The 27347-nt window shown below is 39.1% G+C and overlaps 1 protein-coding gene across 1 annotated transcript in view; it reads left to right on the plus strand.

The window, feature by feature from the left end:
- Positions 1-27347, plus strand: part of PTPRR (protein tyrosine phosphatase receptor type R) — a gene marked incomplete at its 5' end in the record, with an annotated part of 149813 nt that overhangs the window by 114348 nt on the left and 8118 nt on the right. The window contains 5 exon segments of the mRNA XM_082066977.1: positions 5826-5910; positions 12742-12821; positions 15003-15140; positions 22314-22424; positions 23540-23697. Coding sequence (XP_081923103.1) covers positions 5826-5910; positions 12742-12821; positions 15003-15140; positions 22314-22424; positions 23540-23697 — 572 coding nt within the window.

Consider the following 27347-nt stretch of genomic DNA (forward strand, 5'->3'; position numbering starts at 1 on the left):
GGTAAAAACAAGTCAGAGCAGAAAAACTCAGTCAGGGAAAACACATTATTACATATTACTTTAAGAACACCCAAAAAAGACTGGTATTACAAAACAGCCAGATGAAAGAGGCTATCAGAAATAAAGAGGCACACTTTACAAGGGAAATCGAACAGAGCATAAGATGAAGCCAGTTGAATATGAAAGTTGAATAAGGCAGGCCAAAAAAGGTTTTGCATTAAAAGAAAAATATCATAACTTCACTTTTAAATAGATCAAAAGCACAATGCTTACCAAAGAGTACAAGGATCAATAGAGGATCAAAAGGGTAGAAAAAGGATTTGGAAAATCTGAAGCAAAAAGAGAGAAGTGACTATTTGTATCTGTGTTGACCATAGAAGAACTCATGGAATTTCCTACCTCTGTGGCAGGAGGAAACTCAAAGAGGTCACTGGATGATCTGTCTGATATTGAAGCTTTAATGGTAGCGATTCTAGAACAAATCAATAAAATTAATAAAAGCTACTGACTGGAATAAGCTAGTATTCACCCATGCATCCTAGAGGAGTTCCTATATGCAATTATTGATGTATTAACTGGGCAGGTGTAACCTGGCACTTGGGCCCCAGCAGCTGAGGAATCAGAGGGCCAGGGGTACCAGGAGTTTTTCAGAAGGACTTCGGAAGAGATCTAGAGAACTGCAAGCCTAGAAATCTGATGTCTAAATCCGAGAAACTGGAGGGACTTATAATAAAGAAGCCAATAGATATATGAACAAATTAAATACAGTGGGGAATAATGGATCCAGTGTAGCACGGGAAGGACTGGTTGCTTCTCGGAGCAAAAGGAGGTCACCAGTGGAATCCCAGAGGCATCGGTTCTGGAGCTGATACTGGCCAAGATGCTCTTATGTCATCTGGAAAAAGAAATAAATAATAAGGTGGCAAAGTATGATGATGAAACTGAATTACTGAGGGTAGTAATATTAAAAATAGACTTCAAAGAAATTACAGAAGGATTTTATGATGGTGATGAGGCAGAGGAAATTCGTGGTTGATAAATAAAGTGTTATACATTTGGGAGAAAATAGTTTTGTATACTTTGATGCATCCTGAAATAACAAAACTAAGAGTATTGGGAAAAGAACCAGAGGATAATATAGAAAACATCTTTGTGACATTGGAAAAATCTTATATAATATTCACAACTGCATGATTTTCATCTCAAAGCACACACGGAAGCATGGCGAACATGATCACAGACTAGAGCAGCTGCTGTATCAGGAGACACTAAATAGACAATGACTTTTCTGCCTAGGGAAGGGAGTGTGAGAGGCTCTAACAGAAGCCTATAAATTCATGATAGCAAGGAGAAGGTAAATATGGAGTGATTATTCATGGTTTTTCATGCTAAAAGAACAGTATCAGGTGACCAATGCAATACAAAGAAAAGCTTGTCCCATTCTAATTCCCTCAGGTTCCTTGCTACCAACTGCTATCAGAGGGTACCAGAGAGGAGGAACCTAACATAACCAACTACCCAACCCAACCTTAGCCTGACCTTTTTAGCTTTTACAACACATTGGCAAACTAAACTAAACAAGCAAAGCTTTTTAAGACTGGTTTAACAGCTCAAAATAAATAAACAGAGCCACACAGAAATGCGTATCCTAACAAGACATGTCTTGAGCATACTACAGGCCTAACAAAGACATACAAAGAATTCAGTTCTTATTACACATGCCAGAGCATGATATCCCTCAAGTTTCATTTTGTTTTCAGTTTGTGCCTGTAAGTCAATAGAATAGATGATAAGTGCCATCTTACTCTAAAAATAGTTTTTCATTGTGAATAATTGCATCCTACAAACAAATCATTTTGTTCACCATTAAAAAGCCAGGGTTTATATTATAGTAAAACCATGTGCTTAAGAAAAATAAATCCCTCAGTTGTTTTACCAAAAATTAGTCAGTGTGCATGAAAAAAACAACAAGCATCCAACATACTTTTATAACCACTTATGCCATCAGTTCCCTGCCATTCGGCTGCTTAGGCAGAAAAGATAGAAGAAATAACTTCATCATGTTTAAACGCCCTGTGTTAAGAGACAGACAACTTCACGTCTTCATAGAATGCTGTTTACCTGAATCCTCTCACACCACATCTGTGCACGGCTTTGGGGAAATAGAGATACACGTTTTATTTGTCCCTCAGAGGGGCACAACATGAATTGGGCCATTCCGTGTTTCCAGTTTTTTGAAAAGATCATGACTTTCCTATTCCATTTTAAAACCATTTTTTAAAGTGTGTTTTAAAATGAAGCTGTTGAACAGTATCTGTTTAATATCTTCCTAGCTACAGATAATAACTTCAGTAGGAACTTGAGGCATGCAAAGCACACAGTATATAACCCTCGCTTGTTCTGCTCACTCAGCTTGTTTTAACTAGCTAAAGAAATACAATAAGACAGACTTCTTGAAACTAAAATTATTAGTTCCCACAAAGACCTTCCAAGTGCTCAAAAAGTAGAGAAATGTTCAAAGTTTTCAATGGCAAACTGAAATATGAGCAGGATTTTCAAGGAACATAAATTGTCCAGCATATACTTCTTCTAGTAGTCTGAGCTGCTACTCTTCAAAAGACAGAATGACTGAAGTTGGTGACAGGGCAGAACAAAAAAATTCACTATTTGCAGAATACTTGAATTTCAGAAAATACAGTCCTGCATGATAAAGTGCCAGACTGTTAAATCTATAAAATTTCGTTCTCATAAAACCTGAGGGATGGGCATAATGAATATCTGCCTGAATTTTCCTAAATTTTGCCACATTTTTGTGAATGCTTTCAGAGACCCAAATTATATCTCTTCAAGTGTATGAACAGTTGTAGCATTTAAAGGCTCATTTGAGCCAGAATAGCTTCTGTTACAAGAGTATCACCCACAGAGGTGAAGCAGCCCATAAACAAAGGCATAAATTCATACACATCTATAACTGCATGCATGCAGCTGAGCGCATGAATGTGTGCGGCTTATACATTATTTGTAATTATTTGTAAGTAATTTGTAATTAATTAATTAATATGTAAATATGCTTAATAAAACCAATCCATATATATTGTCTATATAGCTACAGACTTTTTATATTAATTTACACATGTACATGTTATTTGCAATCTGCTGGGCTTATTTGCCCCCATGTTAGCACGAACATAATCCTTATAATATCCTGATTTTTTTTTTTCTGGAGTAATCTCTTGCTTTTCACAGCCATTTTCAGAATGAGCGATTTGTCTGTGGCTGTGATCCATGGTGCATTGTCAGATTTCTCCCTGTGCCCTTGGCCCCACAATCACTCACTGCTGGGAGAAGCCCACTGACTAGAAAGTGTTTACAGGATGTAAGTGATTGATATTATTAATTGACCTTGTTGGCCCAGAGAAATGCATTTCTGTTTTCAACTTGCTGGCATTTCTGCATCTGTCAGTAACTCACCAACTGGTTAACTAATTTGAAATTTCAGCAGGTATCAAGGGGGAGACAGCCAGGCAGCTGGAATGGCCCCACTGACCACCGTCTCTTGTTGTGCAGGCAGAGGACTCTTCCTCACACATCTTCTTCCAATCTCTGTAGATGACAGACGTAGATCACATCAAACACAGGCTTGACATATTGCTCTCTCTCAGATGCTATATAGTTCTTCAGGGAAACCTTTCAGAAACCACACACTGGTGGCGTTTATACTAAGCCAGAACTGAACCAGTGAAGCTCTAGGTCAGCCACTGGCCCATATCGGAGCCGGTTAGAACAATTCAGAACCCAAGAGCCAAGGGGAAGAGTTTCACACAGGTCACCACTGGGAAAGGGTGAAAGGCAGAGGTGGGTATGGGGTAGGGGAGCAGGAGCTTGTTTGGTAGTTCCATGGAGGCCATGGAGGAGGAAGGCACATCAGAAGCAGGACAGAGGTGGGATGGTTCAGCCTGAGGGAATGGGGATGAGGTTTATGCAGGAATGGAGGCTTACAAGTGAGAAGATCATGCACTTACCATGGGCATCATGTGGATGGTAGTACAAGATGCTGAAAAAGGATTGGGTGAAGTACCTGCGAGGAAGGTGCATCTTAGCAGCAGCAGCACTTTGGCCTGAAATGAGTCATTCTTTTGAATTAAGAGATCAAGGAAGAAACTGAGTGAGAGAGAGAAGAATAAAGGTCCACTCAACACATGGGCATAAGCCAGAGAAGGTATAAAAATATAAACCAACACAGAAGTTGTGCCTCATGTAGAAAGATGTTCAGGAGCAAAGTTGGAAAGCAGAAAAGAATCAAAGCAATTCGTTATGACCCATCTAAATTTTACTTAACTTTGCCTTCTGTTCAACCAGAAAAGTAAGAGTGTGTCTTCCTCTGCTTGCTGAACCCATGTAAAGATCTGCTGTTCGGTGCAGTCGTGGCAAGCTTTTGGGGCCTTGTCCCTGTTCTTTGAGATAAAACCCACAGCAGCCAGTCATGCTGGACAGGACCAGAGCTTGGGCCTGAAGAACAGTGGCCATGCATGTGATCTGTGCCAAAGTCCTGGGCAGGCCTGCACCTCCGGAGTTAGAAACCATCTGATTTTACAGGAAAATCCCTAAGTAAATTTTCCAGTGGCACAAGTCAAAGGAGGTTTGCCCTGAGCAGGGTGGGAGCATACCTTTTGTGCCTCCTCATGTTCCTGTGTGTCTGTAAGAGGTAATTATTTAATACGCCACTGTCTCTTTGGATAAATGTCCCAGGCTAACAATGAAGTTTTCAAGTCCCTAGTAATGACTGGGCTTTTAAATAGATGTATTAATTTACTGAAGATGAAATTCCACCTTACCCTAAGATAATTGAAATAATGATGGCCAAAAAATATCAGTAAAAAATTAAGATTTGATTCAACTGAAGCATTTTTAACGTGACTTTGCCAGATTGTTTTGGTTGGCAAAACATTCTCCACAATCAGGAAAAACAAAAACCAAAAGAAGACACTATGTTTCATTTTACCCTTTTTCAAAGGGTTGTTTATATTCAATTGTAAGAATACTAACAATGTTTCAAGACCTCAAAATCAGACTTATTCTTCCCACCCTTAGACCAAGTGAAAAATTTTGCTCGCTGAAAAACTGGAGGATGTTTACTTTTCATGCTGGCAAACAATTTGAAAAATAGTACTTTTAAGCTGATCAGGAGTTGATCATTTGTATATTTCTGGAACTTCAAGCAAACTGCCACAGTAGTTACCTGCACATCTGCCTGTTTAAAGAAGAGAACTCAGAACAGTCACTAGAAGCTCACAATGGGAATCAAGAGAAATAGCTTCAGAATTTTATTATGCTTTTGAGTCACCAAATGCAAAAGACTAAGGCACTTCATTCTAGTAGTTACTATAAAAAGCAAGGGAAGTCTTTCACTGACATCGTCAAGGACTTTACACAAACTTTTAAAAAATGTTTGCTATATATTAATATTTAAATATTTTGAAAGTTCCTCCCCTAATTATGTAAAATGTTGCGCTTTTCTGCTACAGTACTGCACTTTTCAACTACACTTTTCTAGAACTATTGTGCATTTTAACCTCTCTCCCAATCCTGTAGAAACTTTGCTTTTAATAATTCATCAGAAGTGCTCCTTGGAAGTCACTCCTTCAATAAGCAGCTCCCTGTGTTTATTAAAGGAAGGGTGTTGACAGGCTTGAGGTGGGAACCACTTTTTTCTTAATAACTTTGATGTCAGAAGACAGTTGTGTAACAGCAGATGGCCTTCTGGTGATAATTTCCTGCATGACTCCCTTTGGAAACACCAATCTGATTTAATTTATTTTTTATAGGAAATACCAATGAATTTTGTGGATCCCAAAGAAATTGACATCCCGAGTCACGGAACTAAAAACCGCTATAAAACAATTTTACCAAGTAAGTGAGTTAGCCCATGGTCTCCTGCTATGACATTTAGTCCTGCTTTAAGAATGTATTGCTGTAGAAATCTAACTGTCTTTGATCGTTGTGTACCTATTCATAAGTATATTTATAGTCTATGTAGAAGGATAACAAAAACCCAGTGCTGTAGGACTGGCAAATGCAGAACTCTCAGTGGTTGCCTTTGTAGGTGCACACTTTGGCAGCATCCCAACCACATACCGAAATGCAGCCTGGGTGCATGTTGGTTTTCTCTGGAGGACAGCTCAGGCAGATGGACAGACACAGCTCTGCCGTGCCTCGCAGTAGCTCCCCCAGTCTGGAGGATGAGGGGACCAAGGCTGTTGCCTCCATCACAGCCCACACTGTTGTGCAGTCACTGAATTCTCTCTGGTTGGGTCAAGCTTCTTGGGATCCTTTCCAACATTAAGTGCCCCAAACTACAAAAAATTCAAGTGCATCCCATCCTTTCTTGTGGTGAACTTCCACCTTTGTAAGTCCTCTGGTGTGCTGGCTTTTTTTTTTCTCCTCCATGCACCAGTTGGCTTTGTGGAAATCTGTTTATGTTAGTAAGAAAAACATTCTCACACAGTGCTGCCTCATCATTGCTCTAAGTTGTTATTGCTTTGCTATACTGCATCTGTATTTTCACTGGCCCAAATTCTTTATTTCTGACCACCTAACAATTGCTTTGTTATAATTAGAGGTGATTGAAAACTTTTCAGTGGAATAGTTTTCCTTCAAAATACACATTTCTCTGAAATTCCACTATTTTCATACCATTTGTTGGGGGATAATGAGATATTCCATTCCTCTTTTATTAATAATTTTGTTTTGTGTTCAGTGTCAAAGTAGGTGGCAGTTTTAACACTGCACTAAATATAGACATGAAGAGTTCAGTTTTTACAAATTTTGACATCACCAAAGTGAAAAAGTTCAGTGATTCAAAACATTGGACAACACTCCCACAGAAAAATTTAAACACATCCCTTTGCTGAGGTTTGGCATGAAGAATACTTTTTAAATGACAGCATATCCTGTCAACTAGAAATTTGTTTTCTAATCATCTCTATAAAGTCCTTGTCGGCCTATGTTAGATGTTAGTAATGCAAATTCACACACTTTAAAGGACAAGATTTCTCTCAGCAAGTCTGAAAGCATTGTAATTTGTTCACATCATACAAAGGCCTTGCAGTCAAATTAGTGAAAACTGATGGCCTTCAGCCTCTAGATAAGTCTCAGGAATGTGATACTTAGCTGGGCAAGAAACTTGTGTGGAGTCCTCATTTCCCTTCAGCACCCAGCAAAATTTCCATTGTCTTCAAGGTTAGCTCATCTATTGCCACCAATATCTGCATGCATCTGTGTGCAATCGAGGAATGTTGAAGGGAATTAAAGAAAGTAAGTAACCGACTTCAAATTATATGTCAAATAATCAGAAACTTAGTGTCCCTTAGAATCTGGCCCAGTGTCAACAGGATGTACACGGCGGGTGAAATCCTGACCCGTTTGACGACAGCAGGACTTTTGCCATCAGCTGCAGCGGAGCCAGGATATCACCAAGCCTCCCTCCGCCAGAGGGGCGGATTTTTTGAAGTTCTCTCCCATAGCATCTCACGTCCAAGCTGCCCCAGCCACCATCAGGTTCACCTTCAGCAACGCCTTGTAAATGCGATGAGTCCTATTTCAATGCAGCACGTGTTTTGAATCGGGACATGACAGCTGTGCCGTGGTTGATGCTGATGAGCTTTGAGAACCAGCATGCCTTTGTGTTTTCACCTCCACTTAGCTGGGACATTCCACTAACTCCACAGCACATTTGGAGTCCAAGCAGGCTGCCGGTGTGCACCACAGCTACTCACTGACAGGCGCTTTGTAACCGCCCCGATAGAAACCAAAAGGTCTGTTGTGTGTTAGCACCAGGCTTTTTCAAAGAAGATATTTTGAGGATTGAGGCACACGCTCATAATAAATACTCGCACACCCCACGCCCAGCCTGAAAGGGTTTGGAAATGATTTGAGTGATTAAATAGAGCAGCCTTCCTGGTTTCCTGCTCAGATGATATCAACCCGCTGCTTCGCACACCCAGCTTTTCCATTCCCAGTGCTGGGTGTGTCTTCTCAATCAGGGCACCTGTGGTGACAAATGACATTTGAGCTGGTGAATTATCTCCTAAAAATTCCCAGTCCTACCAGCTCCACCCTCTGCACTGTGGAGGATGTTCTCATTTTTTAAGAGATAATTCTGTGACAGGGTGCATGAGGGCAGGTTCATGTTAATAGATACTACTCAGCCAAACACATTTGTGTGAAATAAAATCAATGCCTAATGAAAAGTATTCTATATGGAAAACTATGAAGTGCAGGAAATTTTGTATTTCTAGGAAAGATGTTTCATTTGCAGTGTGACGTAGTCAACGCTCTTATGCAAACACTAGGATGCTCGTGAAGTTTTCTAAGTGTTATTATTTTCATAATAATATGCTAGTGCAACTAATGAGGAGACCGTGTGGGATCAGAGGCAAGGTGGTTAAACCGTTCCTTAAAATCACTGTTTCTCCATCTTTCCTCCTGATGGCGACCCCAACATTGGTCCCGTTAAACCCCGTTCTGTATCTTCAGACGCCTTCCCTCTGCCACCCACCTACAGCATCTCTCACACCCTCTGAGCAGGTTCCCAGTTCTGCACACAGATTTCCCAGTCTCTCACCACAGTCACATCTTTGTGGCAAAACACCAGCCCCACTGCTCCCTCCTCATCCACTTACTCCACATCTTCAACTTTGCCTGCTTGTCTCCTGCAGCCCCCGCTACATGTCCCCACAGCAGGACCTCAGCTTCAAAGCCCTCTATCCTTTCCCCTTCCTATCACACTTTTCCACCTCAAACCAGAAGCAGAATTCCTGTGGTCCTTCAGAGCTTGCATGGGCTCTTGCTTACAAAGGACCAAGTGGCTTAACGCTATTATGTGGATATCTTCACGTGTGCAACACATCCAAGGTACCTGGGTGTCATTCCTTACCCTTTTCTGAAGAGAACCCTCAGGGCAAAATCCTGCGTGTAAGCACTCACACCATCACAGCAGATTCACAATAACATGAAGGTAGAAAGCACTTGGTGGGTCAGACCCACAAATCCACAAGCTGTGGCTTGAAGTGGCTGTACTAAAACTGTCTCTGGCACTCCAGCTAAAGACATGGGGAAAGTTAAATCTAAATCATAGGAACAAAGTACTTTATTATGCAAGCTTATAGACAGATGCTGGAAAACTGTTCTCTTGATGTTGAGGATTTTCATGCTCCCTTGCACTACATTCTTGACTACAAATGTTTGTGTTTGCTCCAGTCCTACTCCATAATGAAGACAATAGAATCACCAGCAGGGTTTCAAAGACAAAAGAAAAAAAATAATATTTTCAAAGCAGAACAAGAAAAGCTCTTTAATCTTAGTGGAATTCAACATGGTTTCATCAAAGCATTTTTGCATATCTATGTGAGCTGACAAAGTGTGTCCTAGTTGTGGTCACCAGTATCATAACAGCTATAAAGTTTGTAAATAGCCAGTGTTATAATAATTTATCTGTTTGACTGCATAGTTAGAAATGTAAATGGATAGTAGGCAGACCTTATTTTTAGTAGATAAGAAAGATTCCCTTTGCATGAATGAAACTTTATTTTGTAATGCTGAAGCATGTTTTAAAATGCAGAGGTGCTCACCATGAGAAATCTGTTAAGTTTTCCATTGAGAAATCACAGATCATATTGTAAGTGCCAGGAAATTATTCAGATGAGATTGAAAAATGATGCATAGTTTACAGATGTTCTATACATGAGGTGTTTTGAGGCAGCTGTATTATTTGCAAGTCTAATAACCTATTCCCCACCTGGCAGAGACTGGGAGTTCAGTCCAGTATGATTCTTCCACATCCTGCATTACAGTGTTTACCAAATATTATAATAGCAGTATCCATAATTCATTTATAGGCTGCAAGCAAAACTAGGTAAAATAGAGGTGAATGAGTTTCAAAATGTTTCAATATTTGAAAGATTTATGATCTTTTGGGCTGCAAGTGTTAGAGCAGTCTGCCTTACCAAATTTTCTTCTTCTTTTCCTGCTCACAAAATAGAAATACCTTAAGGACAGTCCTCATAGTATTTCAGTCCTACTGTTGGTAAGCCAACTAGGACAGGACCAGGAGTAACAAATGACTTATCCTGGAAATGCTACAAATGCTAACACATCCATACTGCAAAGAGTTCAGAACATAGTTGCAGTCGAAATGGAAGATGAAAAAGCAACCACAGCACATCGTACCCACCATATAACGAGTACAGCCTTTGCAGCGGGACAAAGCCCTGGGTCTTCATGACAAAGTGGCGTTCCTGGAGTGGATGAAGCTTCACTATGGATGGCAGTGGGCGAGGCTGCCCAGCAGTGCCACCATATAGCCCAGGTTGTTCCCTGCACCGGACTATCTCATGGGGACAAGCTACAGCCCCTTTTCACACCCTCCTGTTCTTCCAGCCTGGTATATTCAGGCCAATATTAATTTCTTAAAGATGGAATTAGAGGATGTTTCTTCTACTCTAACAGGAGAGCTATTCCAGACCTCCTAAATACATGGAAGAAAACAGCAGTAGTTTTGCCTCAGTCAAAATTGTAGGATACATTTTTTATTAGTAATTATAAGTGCTTAACAGCTCTGCTGCATTTCGAGATGCTGTACAAACACTGATGAATTCAGCCTTGCAACCACCATCTGTGTCTTTCTGCTGTAGCTTCAGACTCTCTGACTTTGCCATCCTCAAGGAAAAAATTATTACCTCCAAGGTATTTGTCATTCAGGAGGAAACTAATTACTTCCATTTGTGTCTGTTGATTGCTTAGTGGCTCTGGATCTTTAGGTTTTCCTCATTTCAGAGCTGAGTTTACAGCACTTACCTACTTCATAACTCATCAGGACTGTTAATTTATAAAAGATTCCCATTCGGAAGAAGCATTTGTTTCGTTGATTGGAGTTGGAAGGAGGTCTCAGAAATTGTGAAACTGATTTAGGTGCTCCTTAGTAAGGGAGGGATTTATCTCAAGACATCGTAATTAAACTGGATGTTGAGTCTGCTTGGAAGAGGTTTTTTAAGGTAGGGGTCAAGCCACACCAGAATCAGAGGCATTGTGTGAGCTGGAGGAAGTGGGTGTTTTTTCAAGGCCACGTAGCCTGAGGCATTTGTGGAAATGGCTAATAATCACTCTGTGCTGAAAAGGAATGAGAGGTTTCCTGTCCTCATATTGTTAAGGGGAAAAAAAAAATAAAATAAAAAAAAGCTCTAAGTGAAAAAGTTGGGAAAGCTAGTACAAAGAGATTTTAACACAAGCTACTTAAAGTTCATGTTGTGCTGTTAATGCAGAGGGCAAGACTTCCATGCACTGACTTTGAACTACAAGTCATGCATCCATTTGCACAGATTAAGAAACATACTTTCAAAACACCAGCCTGAGTCCTGCAAAGGCTCCACTCCTGTGACCTCCAGTGGGAAAAGAACATAGAGTATGTTTAGGATCATCCCTCCTCTTCCTTTGATTTGCAAAGGCTTTATCTTGTTCTTAGGAACAGGATGAAAAGTTATGAAAGAACTCCAAAAGCAACTCTGAAAATACTAGTTTTTGCTACAGTGTATGTACATCAATTATATATTTCTTGTGTAAACAGCAGGGCCACAATAATAAATAGTGGTTTTGTACCACTCTCCAGTTCACATCCACATATCTATTTTTGAATACATTGCCTAGATTGCATTCAGCAAAGCAGCTATCCAGAGACTATTTCCAAACCAATAGGTGTAAGTATACTGTCAAAAAGCTGCTGATTCTAATTAATTAAGAAAAGTGCCAGAAAAAAAGATGATTTTTTTCAGCACAGAAATACTTACATATGATTTTGTTAACAGAAGAATTTTTTTTTTTCAGAGAAGATGTAAAGAAAGTCAAAGTGTGCCCCTAGACACCCCCAACATAGGCACCTCACCCCCCTTCTCCTTATCCCTTTCCGTTACACTGTGTAATTGAGAATTTACTGGCTTTAGTTCCAAAAAGGTAATACGTGGAGGATCATGGCACCACAAAGGAGCAAGCAAAAACTTTCTTTGCAGGAGGGATTTAGTAACCCCCAGTGGTATACTCAACAGAACTGGCCCCCACTCCATTCTAGATCATCCAAGACAATGGAGAAAAGAAAAGCATGAAGGAAAATGTTCCTGTATTTTGGCATTGTGTCTCCAGTCTTGTACATATGGATGGTCACAAATTGTGTCAGATGAGAACACAGGACTGAAGGGAAGGATATGGATTACCTAGTCCAGTCCCTTACAGTGAACTTAAATTGGTAGAAAAACACATAGCTGATTTCATCCCAGGCAGAGGGAGCTTTTCTTAATTTAAATTCAACTGTAGTCATTGGAACAGTACAGTTTCAGGCAAAGATATCCAAATTGAATCCAAAGGACTTGGTGTAATTTTCTGGCATCGTACAGTGATATGATGCGGGTTTCAGAGACAGTCTAGGCAGGTCAGCTTGATACTCAGCACAGGTAGACCAGACCTTGCTGAACATTGCCCAGACCTGATAGTGTTGCTTCAATGCCCACAGCTTGCTAAGATACCTTCGTTACGTGTATTGATCCTTTGCAGAAGGAAGAATTTGATGCATAAAGCTTTAGTGCTTGACAACGCCAAATAACAGTAGATTATTTTCTTCAACAAGTCTTTGACTCTCTATAGAAATCTTCTAATTATGGGTTTTCTTTTCAATTTCCATCTTCCTTGTGCTCTTAGATCCTCTAAGCAGAGTGTATTTGAAACCAAAAAATCCATCTGACTCCTTGAGTACCTACATAAATGCTAACTACATTAGGGTAAGTAAATGTACACTCTTCATGTGCTTTTGAGACAATATTTGATTTTCCACGTGAACAGCTGATATTGCCAAGGTGCCACTCATTTTATTCCTACCCATCTTCATTGATAATTCCTAATATTTTTGTCTGCGTTGGTGTGATAGAAATAGTTTCATGAGCTGTTTGTGAAAAAGACCACATAGCCATGAATGTACTAAAATGGTTGCAGTAAGAAAACAATTTATCAAATACTTTGGAAAAAACATTAAGAAACATGTGCATTACTATTTGTTTACTTCTGTATTTACTGTTTAATATTGTCCTACTGCCTTATAGTAAGGAAAAGAGGGTTACCTTTTAACAGTGATAGAGATACCAGTGTTTTGGTAAAGAGAAGATCAGAGTCAACAGCAATATAAGCTATATGGTTGCTCATTGCAATCATGTTATCCAAAACTAAATTCGGTGGTGATGGGTTTTTGTCATGCGGAACTATATCAATTGATAGTCTTGAAATCAGCAGATAAATAGTTAAAAAAATACTGTAACAAGTTTGTGAAAAGGAGCAAAACTAGATGTGTTAAATATACACATGTGCACCAGCACACACACTCATTCACATTTTACTCCCTATAGTGAATGCTTACATGACTTTACCTGTGTGAACCCCATTGGAAAACATTATTTCTAAGTGTCACCTGTCTTATACTTCTTGATGACACACAATCCCTGAGCCTTCTTGATTCCATGGCACAGTGTATACTGAATAGACTACTAAGACACTACTTCAGTCATGTTTTAGGAGTGTGGTTCTCTACCTGCAAAATTGAATGTTTAATTAGAGTTATGTACCAGATCCTCAGCTGGAAAAAATGTAAAATTTGGCCCCAGAGCTCTACAATGATGTTGCTTACTGAAATAACAGTACGTGAATATATACATACACATCCCCCATGCCCCTTACCCTGCCTCACTTTATATCCTGTACTTTCAGTGTTTGATATGAAAGACGTCATCATGTAACTAAGCAGAGCAGTTCTCTTTGGAGAGTAACTCTTCCATCAGCCAGGCTGTGTTTTGAGTCCTCTGAGGTCTCCCTTTTCCCCATGCCACCACCCTTCAGGCCAACATATGGTGGGTGATTTCTCCTGCTGCTAACACCAGTTGGACTGTCAGCAGCAGAAGAAAAAAAACACAACCCAGCGATGAAGTGAAATTTCATATCCATGTGTGCAATATCATTAGGCTTGCTGGGATCCTGGCAGATGTGTCTTGGACAAAGTATGTTCAGGTAGATTGGTGAGTAGAAGGAGGACTGTTTGGACCAGCTGAAGATCTATCCCATTGGTTCATGCAAGGAGTAGTAGCTGTCAGGGAGAAAGAAACCCAAAAGCATGATTGATGGCTAGAGGCTCCCCCACCACCTCCAAGCCATTCTCCATCCTCCCCGTCAGCCACTGCCAGGCTCTCCTCATCTGCATTACTGTTGTGCACCCTGTCACTGTGCAGACTCACAAGTTCTCCTTCTCACTCGAAAAATAAGAAGGCAATCTCTTGTTTTTCCCATTTCTTCTTGCTTTTCCCTTTCCTCTGCTTCCCCCCTGTTTGTCTAACCTTTCTTTGACCTCCTGTATACTTGTGTATCTCGGTACTCCCTATGCTGATATGTTGTCCCTCCTATAAGGTCTCATAAAAGCACTTTGTGCTTAGCGATGATCCACTGCAGTCTTTGACTCCACAAGCATTCCAGTATTTTAAATCTTTTTTCCTGACACAAATCTTCATAGAAACCAGTTTTATAGTTCTATTTTTTTTTCCTGTGGCTTGTTGACTGTAAACTATCTTGTAAACACTTCAGCAATATAAATAATGGATTAAAGTACTGCTGGATAATGGAAAGCCCCAACAACTTGGAAAACAGATTAAGACAGAAGAAGCCAAGTAAGCAGGGAAATTTGAGAGGGATTGATATATTCTCAGGACCATTCCGGTCCATCAAATCAGTAGTTTCCAGAGGAAAAACTGTTCTACTGAAAAATTTCTGATCTGCTCTACTGTTAGTCATAACTGCTATCAGTTCAAATAACTTTCTTTTTTTAATTCCAGATTCATTTTTCTACTCTTCTAGAACATTCACCTGCAATTTTGGTCGACCACGTGAATTATAAGTAAATGCTTTTGTATCTGTTTCTAAACCAGGGATACGGAGGTAAAGAGAAGGCTTTCATTGCAACTCAGGGACCCATGATTAATACCGTGAATGATTTCTGGCAGATGGTTTGGCAAGAAGACAGCCCTGTCATTGTTATGATCACAAAGCTGAAAGAAAAAAATGAGGTATGACAACTAGCCAAACTGAGAAATTATTCCTATGGCTGCATACTGTAGAAAGAACCTTAGCAGGTATGGAAGGGAGCTAGCAGATAACCAGCTCTTAAATACTCTGGTGATGGGTAATATGAAAAGTAATATTGAGGTAGCAAAATACACCAACTGCAATTGCATAGCAATCATAAGAGATGTATTAAAAAAAAGACAAAAAGGAACTCAATTGTCTAGGTCTGTGCTCTTGGGTTCATAACTTTTTAAGAAACACCTCTTTTGTCTGTTGGTGACCTCTGTACTTATTGTTACTTTCTGGTATATAAAGAATAGATGATTAGTGTTATGATTAGAGGTTTCCTGACATGGTTGAAGTTTGCACTTTGTTATAATGGCAGGTGTTGAATCCATTCCTGATACTACAAATTTTCTGGACCATCCCAGAAGTTTTGGACCATCCCAGTTTGGGCTCCCAAATGCCAATACCATGGAGGGTCTTAGCCAAAATGGAAATACGTGTTTCTTTACCTTAGTACCAAGTAGAGATGACAATTGCATTTTAATTGCTAATGGCCATCTAACTGCCTGTTATACATTCTGTGATTTTTGGATCCATTCCCAATTGCATCTTTAATAGCTTTATTTAGTATTCATGCAAATTGTTGCCAGGCTTTCCTTGATAGTGCCAGAGTCCATATTTGTGACTGCCAGACATTAGGAATGAAAATCACTCTCCTGTGCAGAAAGGCAACACAAAACTCTGTTCTGGAAGACTGAATATTAAAGAAGTGGTTTACAGGGCTTGTGGACAAGACAGAGACAGACATAAAGGAGTTTGACTTTTGTCTCGAGTCCAAACTGCTAGACTCAGTAGCAATTCCCAGCTCCAGGTAGGTGCCTCAGCACCTTACCAGGTAAGCACCAGGGCCATATTGCTCCTGTTCCACTCACACTCCTGCTCTTCCAACTAAGATGTATGTGATGATAGAGAAACCGAGTTTATTCAGGCAAAATTCCCAGTCTGAGTGATCAAGGGACCAAGATCCTGAATGCATTCTCAGGGCTCAGACTCACTGCTCCACTTAAACACGGACTCAGTAGACACACGCTTCTGTCTTCTGCCCTTGACCGCTGCTTGGCTCTTTGTCTTTGTGAGTTTGGGCTTCTAACATAAACTTAAAATGCAGTGGATTTTAAGAAAGCTATATGTAAAAAGTGGGTTAGTGCTGTAAAATATCCCAAGACATATTTCCAAATAAGGTGCCATTTTGCACTGGACTGTTCAAACAAGTGTCCAGAAGCCCACATTAAAAAGATTACTCCTAAAAATGTAGAAAACTTAACCCAACCTAACTGATCCAAAGAATAAGCATTTCACTGAGGAAATGCTGACTGTTTAAACACTCACATCTGACACTGTGTAAGAAGAATGACTTGAAAGAAGTGCCCAGTGGTTTCCATCACATCAGGAAGCCCTGTGTTTACCTGAGTTACGCAGGCGCTAGGCACTGGTGTTTATCCGCATTGTTGTGGCCTGGCAGTGGTAATTTCCTCCTAATAGAATGGGTGGGGAATCTCAAATCGTTCCCAGGCTATATAGAGAGGCTGTGTTTGCACAAGCTGTCCTGTCCTGTCGAGAAACCTTAGGAACTCTCCCACTGTTAGTGGGTTCCACCTGAAACCTTGCTTGCTATTGAAAAGAAAACAGCTTGACTAGTGGTGGTGCTCAGCGTATTAACTTCACTGTTGAAGTATTTGCTCTCTATAGGGAAGGAAAGAACAGATGTTAGCGTAATAGCACTTCATTTTTTTTCTTCTCTGTGGTCTGCTTCATTTCCATCATTCTTGGGGAGGTGTATCTGCAATATACAGACATACAAATACCTTCATATTTGAAAGCATATTCATCTACTTATTCACATCCACACCTGCACAAATAAACACCCATACCTGATTCTCAGGTATGGGCCCCATTCCTTGGTGTAACATCAGTCAGACTCCATTTAAGTTATAATATACTATAATATATAAAGTCATGTATAATGAGCGTCACATGAAAAACTTTAATCTCAACAATAAATTCATTTGTTTAGCATAAGTAAAATTATTTGGGACATTAGTGTGCTGGTTCAGTACACTGATGTGACGAATTTGCAATAACAACGGGAATTGTGTGAAATTATGATAAACAAAGGTTTCTATAGAGTTATTTCCTTCCATGAGATGAAAAAATTGTTAAGATTCACTGTGGTAACAGTGTTTGTAAGATCGAAGAAGATACAACGTGAAAGTAGAGTGCTGAGCAAAATACTCATTTCAGCTGTGTGAAAAAAAGTAGAGCACTAAATTATTGGATTTTCCTTCCTTTTCATTTTGAAGTCTGACCAAATAAATGAGATTGATTTGTAAGCAAGAATAATGCTGAAGGAACTATGGATGCTGGAGTATTTTAAGCAGAATCTATAAAACCTGTCCTCAAAAGTACACAATATCTGAACGAATTGGAAATCTACCTGTGCCAGGAAAGTCCATGGTAAAGGAGCTTCTGCCTGAATAAATGAGAAGCTTGGAATTCTAAGCTATAATTTTAGAGTTAATATGAGGAAAAACACATCTCATCTAGTGATCTAGGTACCCTTCCTGGTCACTGAAGAGCAGTAACCTCCAGAGGGTGATCCATCCCGCTCTAAGAGAATGAGATCAATCACCCATTGAAAGTGATCATCTCTAATTCTGTAGGAATATTTTAGGACATGATCTTACAAAGCTTTATCCATGAGGCACATATAAACTTCATGTCTTACTGAGTTTACTCAAGACAACTGAGCAATGGAAATTAGACAAGTATGTGGAGTATAAGAATTTTATAGACTTTTATGTAATTTTATAGAGAAATTTACAGACTTCTGTTGTATCAGCTGTTTTTCATGGTTATGCTATGTACTCCATAGAGCATACACATTTAGTTTGCCTTCAAAACTTACTAGCAACATTACCTGTTAACCAGGAAGCATATTTTGGGAAGTGTAAATAAAGAACACTGTGCAGTGTTCTGCAAGAAGAAAGGGCTAGTACTGACAGATGCATTAAACAATGCACATTTATTCATCTCATGTAAATCTTGTTGTCACTAATTATTTTGGACAATCTTTATAACTCACTGTTTAAAGCTCGTATTACTTTTCATGTAACATTTTTTCCCTCAATTTGCCTATAGGCATGCTTATCTACGCATAGCAAAGTAGATTTTGGAATTCAGAAATCAAATCCAACCTTTTACAGAATTCACAGAAGCTTCTTTGAAGATTACTTTTTAGTTGAGTGTTGGCACCATAGATATATCTTAGGTTTCAGTAAAACTTAAGTAGATTTCATCCTAATTTTGAGGATTTTAGTATATGAAGGCAAATCCTGCAAGCCCTCTGAAAGTATAGCTCTCATGCTTGAGTTAGTAGTGACAATAAATAGACGACAGGAGTAAAAAGGAATTCTGGAAGTGAAGCTTTGTTGTAATTGTTCATTACTGTTGTGTGATGGCCTGGTTATTGGGACATTTAATGTGTAAATTTGATGGCATAGCTATATTGAAAAATAAACAAGTGGAGCTGAAGTAGAGCAACTTCACTAATATTTGAGAATTTTTAAACTTATTTTGTTCTGGGTCCAAATCCATGGAAAGTAAAGCAGGTAAGTAACATGGCAGCTGAGCGAGCCTTGTTCCTTCAGCAGAACTGGGGGACAAGGCCGTGGCAGGAGCACTTAAGGAAAGTCTAAAAAGCCTATGCTCATGAGAATGGACCGACCACGGCAAAGAGCTGGTGCCAGCCCCAGCCTGAAGCAGGGCCACATCCTGCTGGGGAGCTTCCCATGGAGCCCAGCACCCAGCAGGCCTGGCACAGGGCACACAAGGAGACAGGGCAGGGGACAAGGGGAGCCTGGGCCTGCATCCCTGTCACTGTGGGGAGGACAAAGGCTGAAAGTAATTACAGGTCATGCGAGATACTGTTCATTGTATAAACTTCCTGTTCATGTCAGAGAATCTTGTGTGGGTTTTTTTGCTTTGGTGTTTTGTTTTGGTGGTTTTTGAGGTTTGGTTGGTTGGCTGGTTGGTTGGCTTTTTATTTTTTGTTTGCTCGTTGCTTGGTGTTTTGCCTTTGAAAAAAGTCATTTATTTGCAAAAGTTTTATGAGGAGTGGCTGAGGGAACTGGGGCTGTTTAGCCTGGAGAAAAGGAGGCTGAGGAGAGACCTTATCTCTGTCTACAACTACCTGAAAGGAGGTTGTAGCATGGAGGGGGTTGGTCTCTTCTCCCAAGTAATAAGTGACAGGACAAGAGGAAATGGCCTCAGGTTGCACCAGGGGAGGTTCAGATTGGACATTAGGAAAAAATTCTTCATGGAAAGTGTTGTCAGGCATTGGAACAGGCTGCCCAGGGAAGTGGTGGAGTCACCATCCCTGGAGGTGTTTAAAAGATACATAGATGTGGTTCTTAGGGACATGGCTTAGTGCCAGTGTTAGTTTATGGTTGGACTCACTGATCTTGAGCTTCTTTTCCAACCAAAATGAGTCTGATTCTATGAAAAGGCTAATCAATGGGATTTGAAAGATGGCAGGAAGATATTTTCCACGTGAAAGTTAGAAGATTCCCATGCTTTTGGCTGCCATGCAAAATTGGTTAGGATTTCTTTTTTTTGAGCTTAAGTGTCTTTTAAAAAATCCTGCTTGTAGCTGTTATGTGTTTGCTGACTACGCAGATGGTTGAACATTCAATCCCAAACTCACAAAATATGTGACCTATTTAAAAAGTGCTGTATGAATGAATATGCTTAAAGGGAAACTATGTGGCCTCAAAGAACAGCAAGGAACAGAATCAGGACCAGCACAAGGAGTGGAAGTTGAGGACTACATGGTGATAAGACAAGTGAATTTTTCCTTTTTTCTGATATAAGCTTTTACTGATTACAGACATGAAGCTAGACAGCAACCCTCATGTGTTTGGCTTTTGAACAGGTTTAAAATATACCTACTTGAGACCAGTGGAATTTTCCCTAAGGATCATGCAATAGCTTGAGGCAACTTACTCGTTTTTGACAATGCTCCTGGGATTTTCTGTATTATTTTTTGTATGTTTGATATGTTTATCCCTCCCATCTTCATCTTTATCCCTTTATTATAATTAACTTCCAAAAATATGCTAATTCCCCCAAATATCTGTCTTCTTAGGGGTGCCTGAACCAGCTGATCCCAGCTCAATTTGCAAGGCTATTTTTTAAGGCAGTAACAAGCGGTATTTTAAAAAGGTGCATGGAGACTGTGTTAAAAATAATCCATTGTATCTCACTAAATGTAGACAGACTGTTAAATGAAAGTTATTTTAATGAACAGCCCCATTTCATTGTCCACCCAGAGCAAGTTGCCAATTCCAGTTCTGGGAAAGAGTCAAGAAAAACACTCTTTTCGAGTGCCTGAAGGCTTTGTAGTGAACGTCGCTTGCTTGCATTTATCAAGAAGTCTCAGGGGTTGACTCGACTATTGTTGATTGTCAGGGTACAATTGTGTATTTAGACTTTTCTTTTTCCCATATTAGCACTGAAAACTACACTCCCAGGGAGGGGCATGAATTGCAGATCTGGCAGATGATAGTAGCTATATGTGTCACATGGAACTTGTGAAGGCTTTTTTCACACAAATTTCTGAGTATTTTATTGCCATTCTTGATGTCTTCGGGGAGACAGCAAATTTAGGATGTTCAAGTAATTCTGCAAAAGACAGGATTTGAACGAAACCAATCAGACCGGCCAGCATTATTTCAGAAAACTTGGCTTTCACACACCTCACACTATTAAGGTAATGAACGTCTATTTTTAGAAAAGTATTTATACAACAGAGATGATTCAATGCAGTCAGCTATTGGGTTATCAAGTAGAGTAGCAGCTTAAAGATCACACCTGGTGGTAAAGCCTTGCATTTCACTGATATTTTTTTCTGGTTCATTTTTAGCAGGGTTTACTGGGAGCTATGTTTTATGGCAATTAATTGCATTAAAGGGATTGTTTAATTTTGCTGCATAATTTAGGATACTGCCTAAATATATACCAGTTTCTTCAGCAAGACTTTGTGAGGAAATATAAACAAGTTCTTTGTGGGTTCCTGTTGTTGTAGAACTGTCTTTTCTCTCAGTGATTTTTTTACCTGTGCATTGGATATTAAAAAGAAGGTTTTATTCAATTGCTGTTTTGGTTTGGGTTTGGTTTTATTTAATGAACAAGTTAGATTGGCCAGCATTATTTTTGAAAATGTGGCTTTCAAACACCTTACACTGTTAAGATAATAAGCATCTATTTTTAGAGAAGTACTTATACAACAGGTATGTTTGCTTTCAGGTAGACTATAGAGATACTTTAATGGAAATAAATAGGAAGTTGCAGTTGACTGGAAGATAAGCAAACTATTGCAGGGGAAAATCAAATTGGTTCACACTATAAAATGCTATTTGTTCATCTTTTTAGCAGATGCTTGTCAGGTGCACTGCTGAAATAATATAGCACTACTGATTCATTAAGAATTCTACAAATAATTTTGTCTAGCTCTAGCAAGATTGATGGATTTTATAACATTCATTTCTAGTAAGTTAGGTAGTAGACAACTCAGATTCTGCAAAATGCTTTAATATGCACATGAAGTCCCATTGAATTCTGTAAGATCTAAGGCCACATTTACATGTTTTGTTGTGTCAGGGTTAAGGAGAATAAAGAGGACAAAAAGTCTTTTGAGGAGAGGACAAATTCTGAATCTCTTCCTCAGAAGGAAATCTCATTTGTAAAGAATAAACTTTATAAATTTAGTTCTATGGATTAAAGAATATTTTAGGAAAAAAAAACCCTTTAATTTTAAATGTGGAAAATAATTCCATTAACGAAACTTCATTGAGCTTTTGAGAATAAAAACAGCTGTAGAAAATGTTCAGTGACAGAGATCCATATTTGAAAAACTCAGATCCTGAAAATCAGGCCTAAGTAAGCCATTCATTAAGAACTCGGCAATATCTTATTTAGGAATGCTTCTGATATGAATAACACCTCGACTGAATTTATCTGAACTTTTCAGACAAATACATTCTTTGTAATAATTAGCTATGAATATGGCTCCAGGATCCAGTTTGTTGATGACACTGATGGTTGCTTTCCAGAAATGCGTGCTCTATTGGCCAGAAAAAAGAGGAATCTATGGGAAGGTTGAAGTCCTTGTTAACAGTGTGCAAGAATGCGAGAACTATACTATCCGTCAGCTTGCAATAAAGGTAACAATCTGCATCTGAGAAGCACTGTTCTTAATGCTTTGTTTTTCTTAATGCTAAGTGAAGTTAAGGCTTTTTTTTAAAGGGCATACATTTTTACAGGAGGAGTAACTGAGCTATGATGCTCACAGCTTCAAGGTGTGATTGAGGCCAAAGCACTGGAACACTTATCCTATTGCTGTTTTGTATCACTCTGGCAATATAAAAGGCTTCAAAAAGAGTACAAGTTTCACTCTCTTGAATTACATTTGCTATGAGGCCTTTTTAGCATTGCCAAGGCAATGTGAAGGGATTTTAGTTAAAGAAAGAACTAGCATAGCATTATTCTGAAAAAGATACGCTGCTCATGTTGTGTGCTGAATGCATCCATATCCCATTTGAGAAGATAAAAATACAAGGAGTGTATAACAAAAGCGTTATGTTTTCATGGTTCTAACTAAACACTAACTGTGCCGAAGAAGGCAGATGCTCCTCTTCTAACTTACTCCCTATATTACACTTCTGTGCTACCAGATTGCTTGGGAAAATTTATTTGGTGTTTCGGCCCATGCAGTGGGAAGTGGGCAGAAGTCATATCATCCAACACAAACTACTCTAGCCCATATTTAGCCCTTTTGCTTGTTGACGTAAGCAGTAACATCCTCTGTTGGAGAGAATAATTGGACAAACTGGGATGTCTGATTAATCTAGAAGGGCAGTTCTTCTGCACCTTTAACTTAAATACTCTTGTAGTTTTAGTATCAAACTCTCACGGTAATATCCTTTAGTGGTAGAGGAAATATATAATAGTTGATAGATTCAGAAACCCAGATCAAGCTAATCTCTAGATTTTGGCGCTGATCTAACGGTTCCCAATGGACAACAGAGTCAGCAAGCCAGTAGTCAGATGGATAGAGCAGAACTCACATAGCTGGAAAAACAGCTAAGTTTTCAGGTGTACAAACCCTTCTTACAACTGTGTCCCTGGAAGCACACCTGTTCCCTGCAATTGCATCCTCTGAGTCTAATAAAAAAAAGTTAAATCTCTCCCTTTTACTGTCTTTTTACCATAACATTAAGAGAAGTCAAAAGAATTGTTCACCGCAAGTGTGCATATGAAATCTTCATGTTATTTTCAGCAAGGGAGTCAGTCTCGGAGTGTGAAACACTACTGGTACACGTCCTGGCCAGACCACAAAACCCCCGACAGCGCCCAGCCTCTGCTGCAGCTCATGCTGGATGTAGAAGAGGACAGGGTGGAATCACCTGGCAGAGGGCCTGTGGTTGTGCACTGCAGGTAATTTTTGCAATCCTTCTCTTAAATGACTGCCCAAAGCAAGGCCAGAGCAAATCATATCAAACAGTCCTCCACCTAAACAAAGAACGTATTTGGGGAAGAGTAAAATTCCCCAGATCCTCTTTGTGCTAGTTGACTTTTTCTGTTCATATTTGAGGATCTGGGTTTTGGAGATAATTCGCTTGTTGCTAGCAAATCGTTACTGAACCGTTTTCCATTTCTGCTAATGAACTCTCTTTTTGAAAGACCAGCTGGAAAAATTATTTTGCTTCTGTTCCTTATTCATGATTTGCTTTCTTTTTAGTCTTGTTTTACAATTACAGACCTAAGTCAGATGCAATCCCCTGTAACTGTTTGGCTAAAATGTTGTAGAGACAGTCAATTTTGCATAGCACATATCAGGTACAAATTTGGAAAACAAAACACATCAGTACTAAAATTTGTGAACATTTTCACAAAGGCAGTTTGTTTGATACTCAAGAGCAAAGTGTTATTCAGTACTCAAGAGCAGAGTGTTACACAAATTGTAATGAACCAGAGAATGTCCTTCTAATAATTCTAATTAAATCCCATTTTATTGCTTTATGTTGATTCAGTGCCCATGTTGCAATTTAAGTAGTAGGAAGTAGTATTGGATTTGTTACGTTGGTGGAAACAAGTAGGTGAAGCAAAACAGAAAAAAAAAAAAAAATCAGTGTAATCCGTATTTGCTTTGTCTCATAACTGTGATGATACATATCTTACAGTTCTTTTTTTTTTCCTAGAATTACATCAAAACCAGAACTTCTCATCTTGAACTCATTCTTTTTAACTCCATATTTAGGAGATTTAGAGAAATGGAAGCCAGATTTGAACCACCCATCATTTTTCAAAACCAGAATGTGAGGAATAAGGAACTTTGCAAAATTTTATGCAGCTATTTTTATCAGGAATTGCAGTTTCCCTAAACAATCCACAAATCTCTGGATGGCTATTGAAAGTCCCATTTTTCCAGTAAGGATCTTCAGTAATGAGAGTCTTCTGAAGAATGGGATGTCTTTCTGAGATGACTGATAGGACAGCAAGCTCTGTAATTATGATTAATGACCCAGATATCATCTCAATTGTGATTAAATTAATAGTACTTCAGTGACAATTCAGCTATTGGTCTACAGAACGGGTAAACTCATTCACACTCTATTTTCTAGTCAGATAGTTTCTTGCCTTTTAATCTGAGTTGCAGATGAGATTATCCAAGTCTTATAGAGCCTGTACACACTTTTAAACTTGGACCTCAGATACAACTGCACAATTCTCAGTTATTTCCAGAGGAGCATTGCAATGCACACTTAAACAATGATCCTTAATCTGAAGCAGAAATGCTTTAATAATTTATTTATGTGGCACAAGTGAAAAAAAAAGTAATTCAGTTTTTTGTGCATGTCTTCTTGCAGCGTATCAGCATAGAGTGCTGTCTTAGACACTTCAGTGATGAACCCACTCCAGACTCCAGATATAAAAGGACTTTACTTCTTTTAGCAAGGCAGTTCCTATTTTGCAAAAGAATAGGGAAAATAAATAAATAAATAAATAAACTTTTGCTTTGCTCCTTCAAATTAGCAGGTCTGATTACACACAGCCAAGGACACAGTTTTCCAAAGGAAGAAAGTTTTAAGTTCTTACCAATCTTTATAGTGGCATTCAGTAGGAAGGTATATGTTTCCTCCCTCATGTCACTCATCAAAGCATGTGGTAAATATGGAAAGTATCTCCTTAATCTGTCTTTTGGATGTGTAGTTAGTACATCAAAATAAGTTTGTTTTTAATGGCAACTAAGCAGTTTGGGATCAAATACAAGTTTTAACTGAAAGTTGTCAAATATAAAGGGAATTGGTTTTTATTTAAATTGAATCAATAAGGAAGAATTAGAACACATATTTATATTCTACAAATATAAAACTAATTTAGCTGCATTTAATCAGTGAAACGAGTTGACTGAGAATCTGGACCACAATGCCATTTTCTGCTTCCCAGAAGAACCAGGAATTTGACATATTGGAGGACTTGTAGAAGTTTCTTAAATGAGAATAAGGGATAAAATTTTCATGCTCAGAAACTTGACACTGTTATAGTTATTGCTGGAAATTTGTGCTTTCTTTCCTCATCAGCAAGTGCATGAACATGTTCTATAAAAAGCAAACTGCCTGCATCTCCTAATCCCAAAATCATAACAGTCCAATATTCCATGCTCCAAATTAACAGACCACAGTTGTAATGAATGAGCTGCTACACATTAAACTCCTAAAAAAAGGGAGAAAATAGAAATATATGTAATCAAAATATACAGATATATATTCACCATGTTACGGTGCTTGAAAATACTTCAATTTAAGTAGCTCTCCATATTTTCTGGATATACCAAGACAGAAAGGTCAAGCAAGTGAAGAACAATGTCATTTCTATCCTGCATTGCCTGAAATAAAGCTATGTAATAAGATAGGACTGGCACGCCTGAGCCGAGGAAGAAAATACATTGGAAAACCCTAGCCTTTGTTTAATACATATTAAGGACTTGTCCAAGAACACTTAATCCATTCCAAATAAGGGGAAAAAAATAACTCTTCATTATAGCAAACTTCACTTATATCTGAATTGTTTAAACTTATTAGCCCTGCTTTCAAGAGTTTCAAAATATTTGGGGAAGAGAATGGGGTTATGCATTATAGCGCATTCTCCAAATCCCTCTTTATAAACTATGTCCCTATCCTTTTGGATACATTTATCCCATATATATTGATGCCCAAGGAGACATGCTGTCAACTTGGGATCTTCATCACGCACGATCCTTTCTTAGGCTGCCAGTTTTACATCTCATTATCCCCTCATGGTTGGCCTAGACTTACTCCTATATTTAATATTGCTGAGTCCTCTTGGAAATTTTCATTTCCAGATGGGAGGGCTCTTGAGTCTCTAAAGCACCTCTATCTTTCATCCTGTGTTGAGTAGATAGTGATTTTTTTCAGCTGTAGCAAATGGACACACTCCTGCTAACACTTGGCACTCAGATATATCAGGCTTCCATCTGAGGTACTCAACATATTCTTCCTGGCATTAATAACTCTTGCAGTGCTCTTATGAGGTGCATAGTAATCACACCTATCACACAGATGAAGAAAGCAAGGCACCAAATGGTTAAGTATTTACTACAAGGCCAAGGATGGAAATCTGTACCCCTGACTCCATGTTTTAACTATTTTACTCACATTTTCCTGCCATGCAGTATGACAGGAATTCCTGCACCGAGTTCCACGTTACTTAAGCAAGAAACAGAGTGTTGGAGGCCCAGGGAGGAAAAAGAGTGCGCAAATGGCTGTTTCCAAGCAGGCATCTAGAAAACCTGGAGAGCTACAGCACCAAATCCTTCTCCCCCTGCAGAGTCATGGGAGAGGGAATTAACTTCATCAGCATGATTCTAGATCCTTTTTACTTTCATGGTTAGAGGTGTAGTTAGCAGAACCCCTGTATACCTTCAGGGTTCAAGCATAAAGCCTTACTGATTTTTGCCTTTAAGCAGGCTTCTCCCCCAGCTCTATATGTGTCTTCATAATTGGTTTGGACTGTGACAGAGAATAGTTGGACTTTGTGGTGCTAATGGAGATACCATACGCTTG

This window comes from Streptopelia decaocto (assembly GCF_964273445.1).
Source record: "Streptopelia decaocto genome assembly, chromosome: 1".
NCBI lineage: Eukaryota > Metazoa > Chordata > Aves > Columbiformes > Columbidae > Streptopelia > Streptopelia decaocto.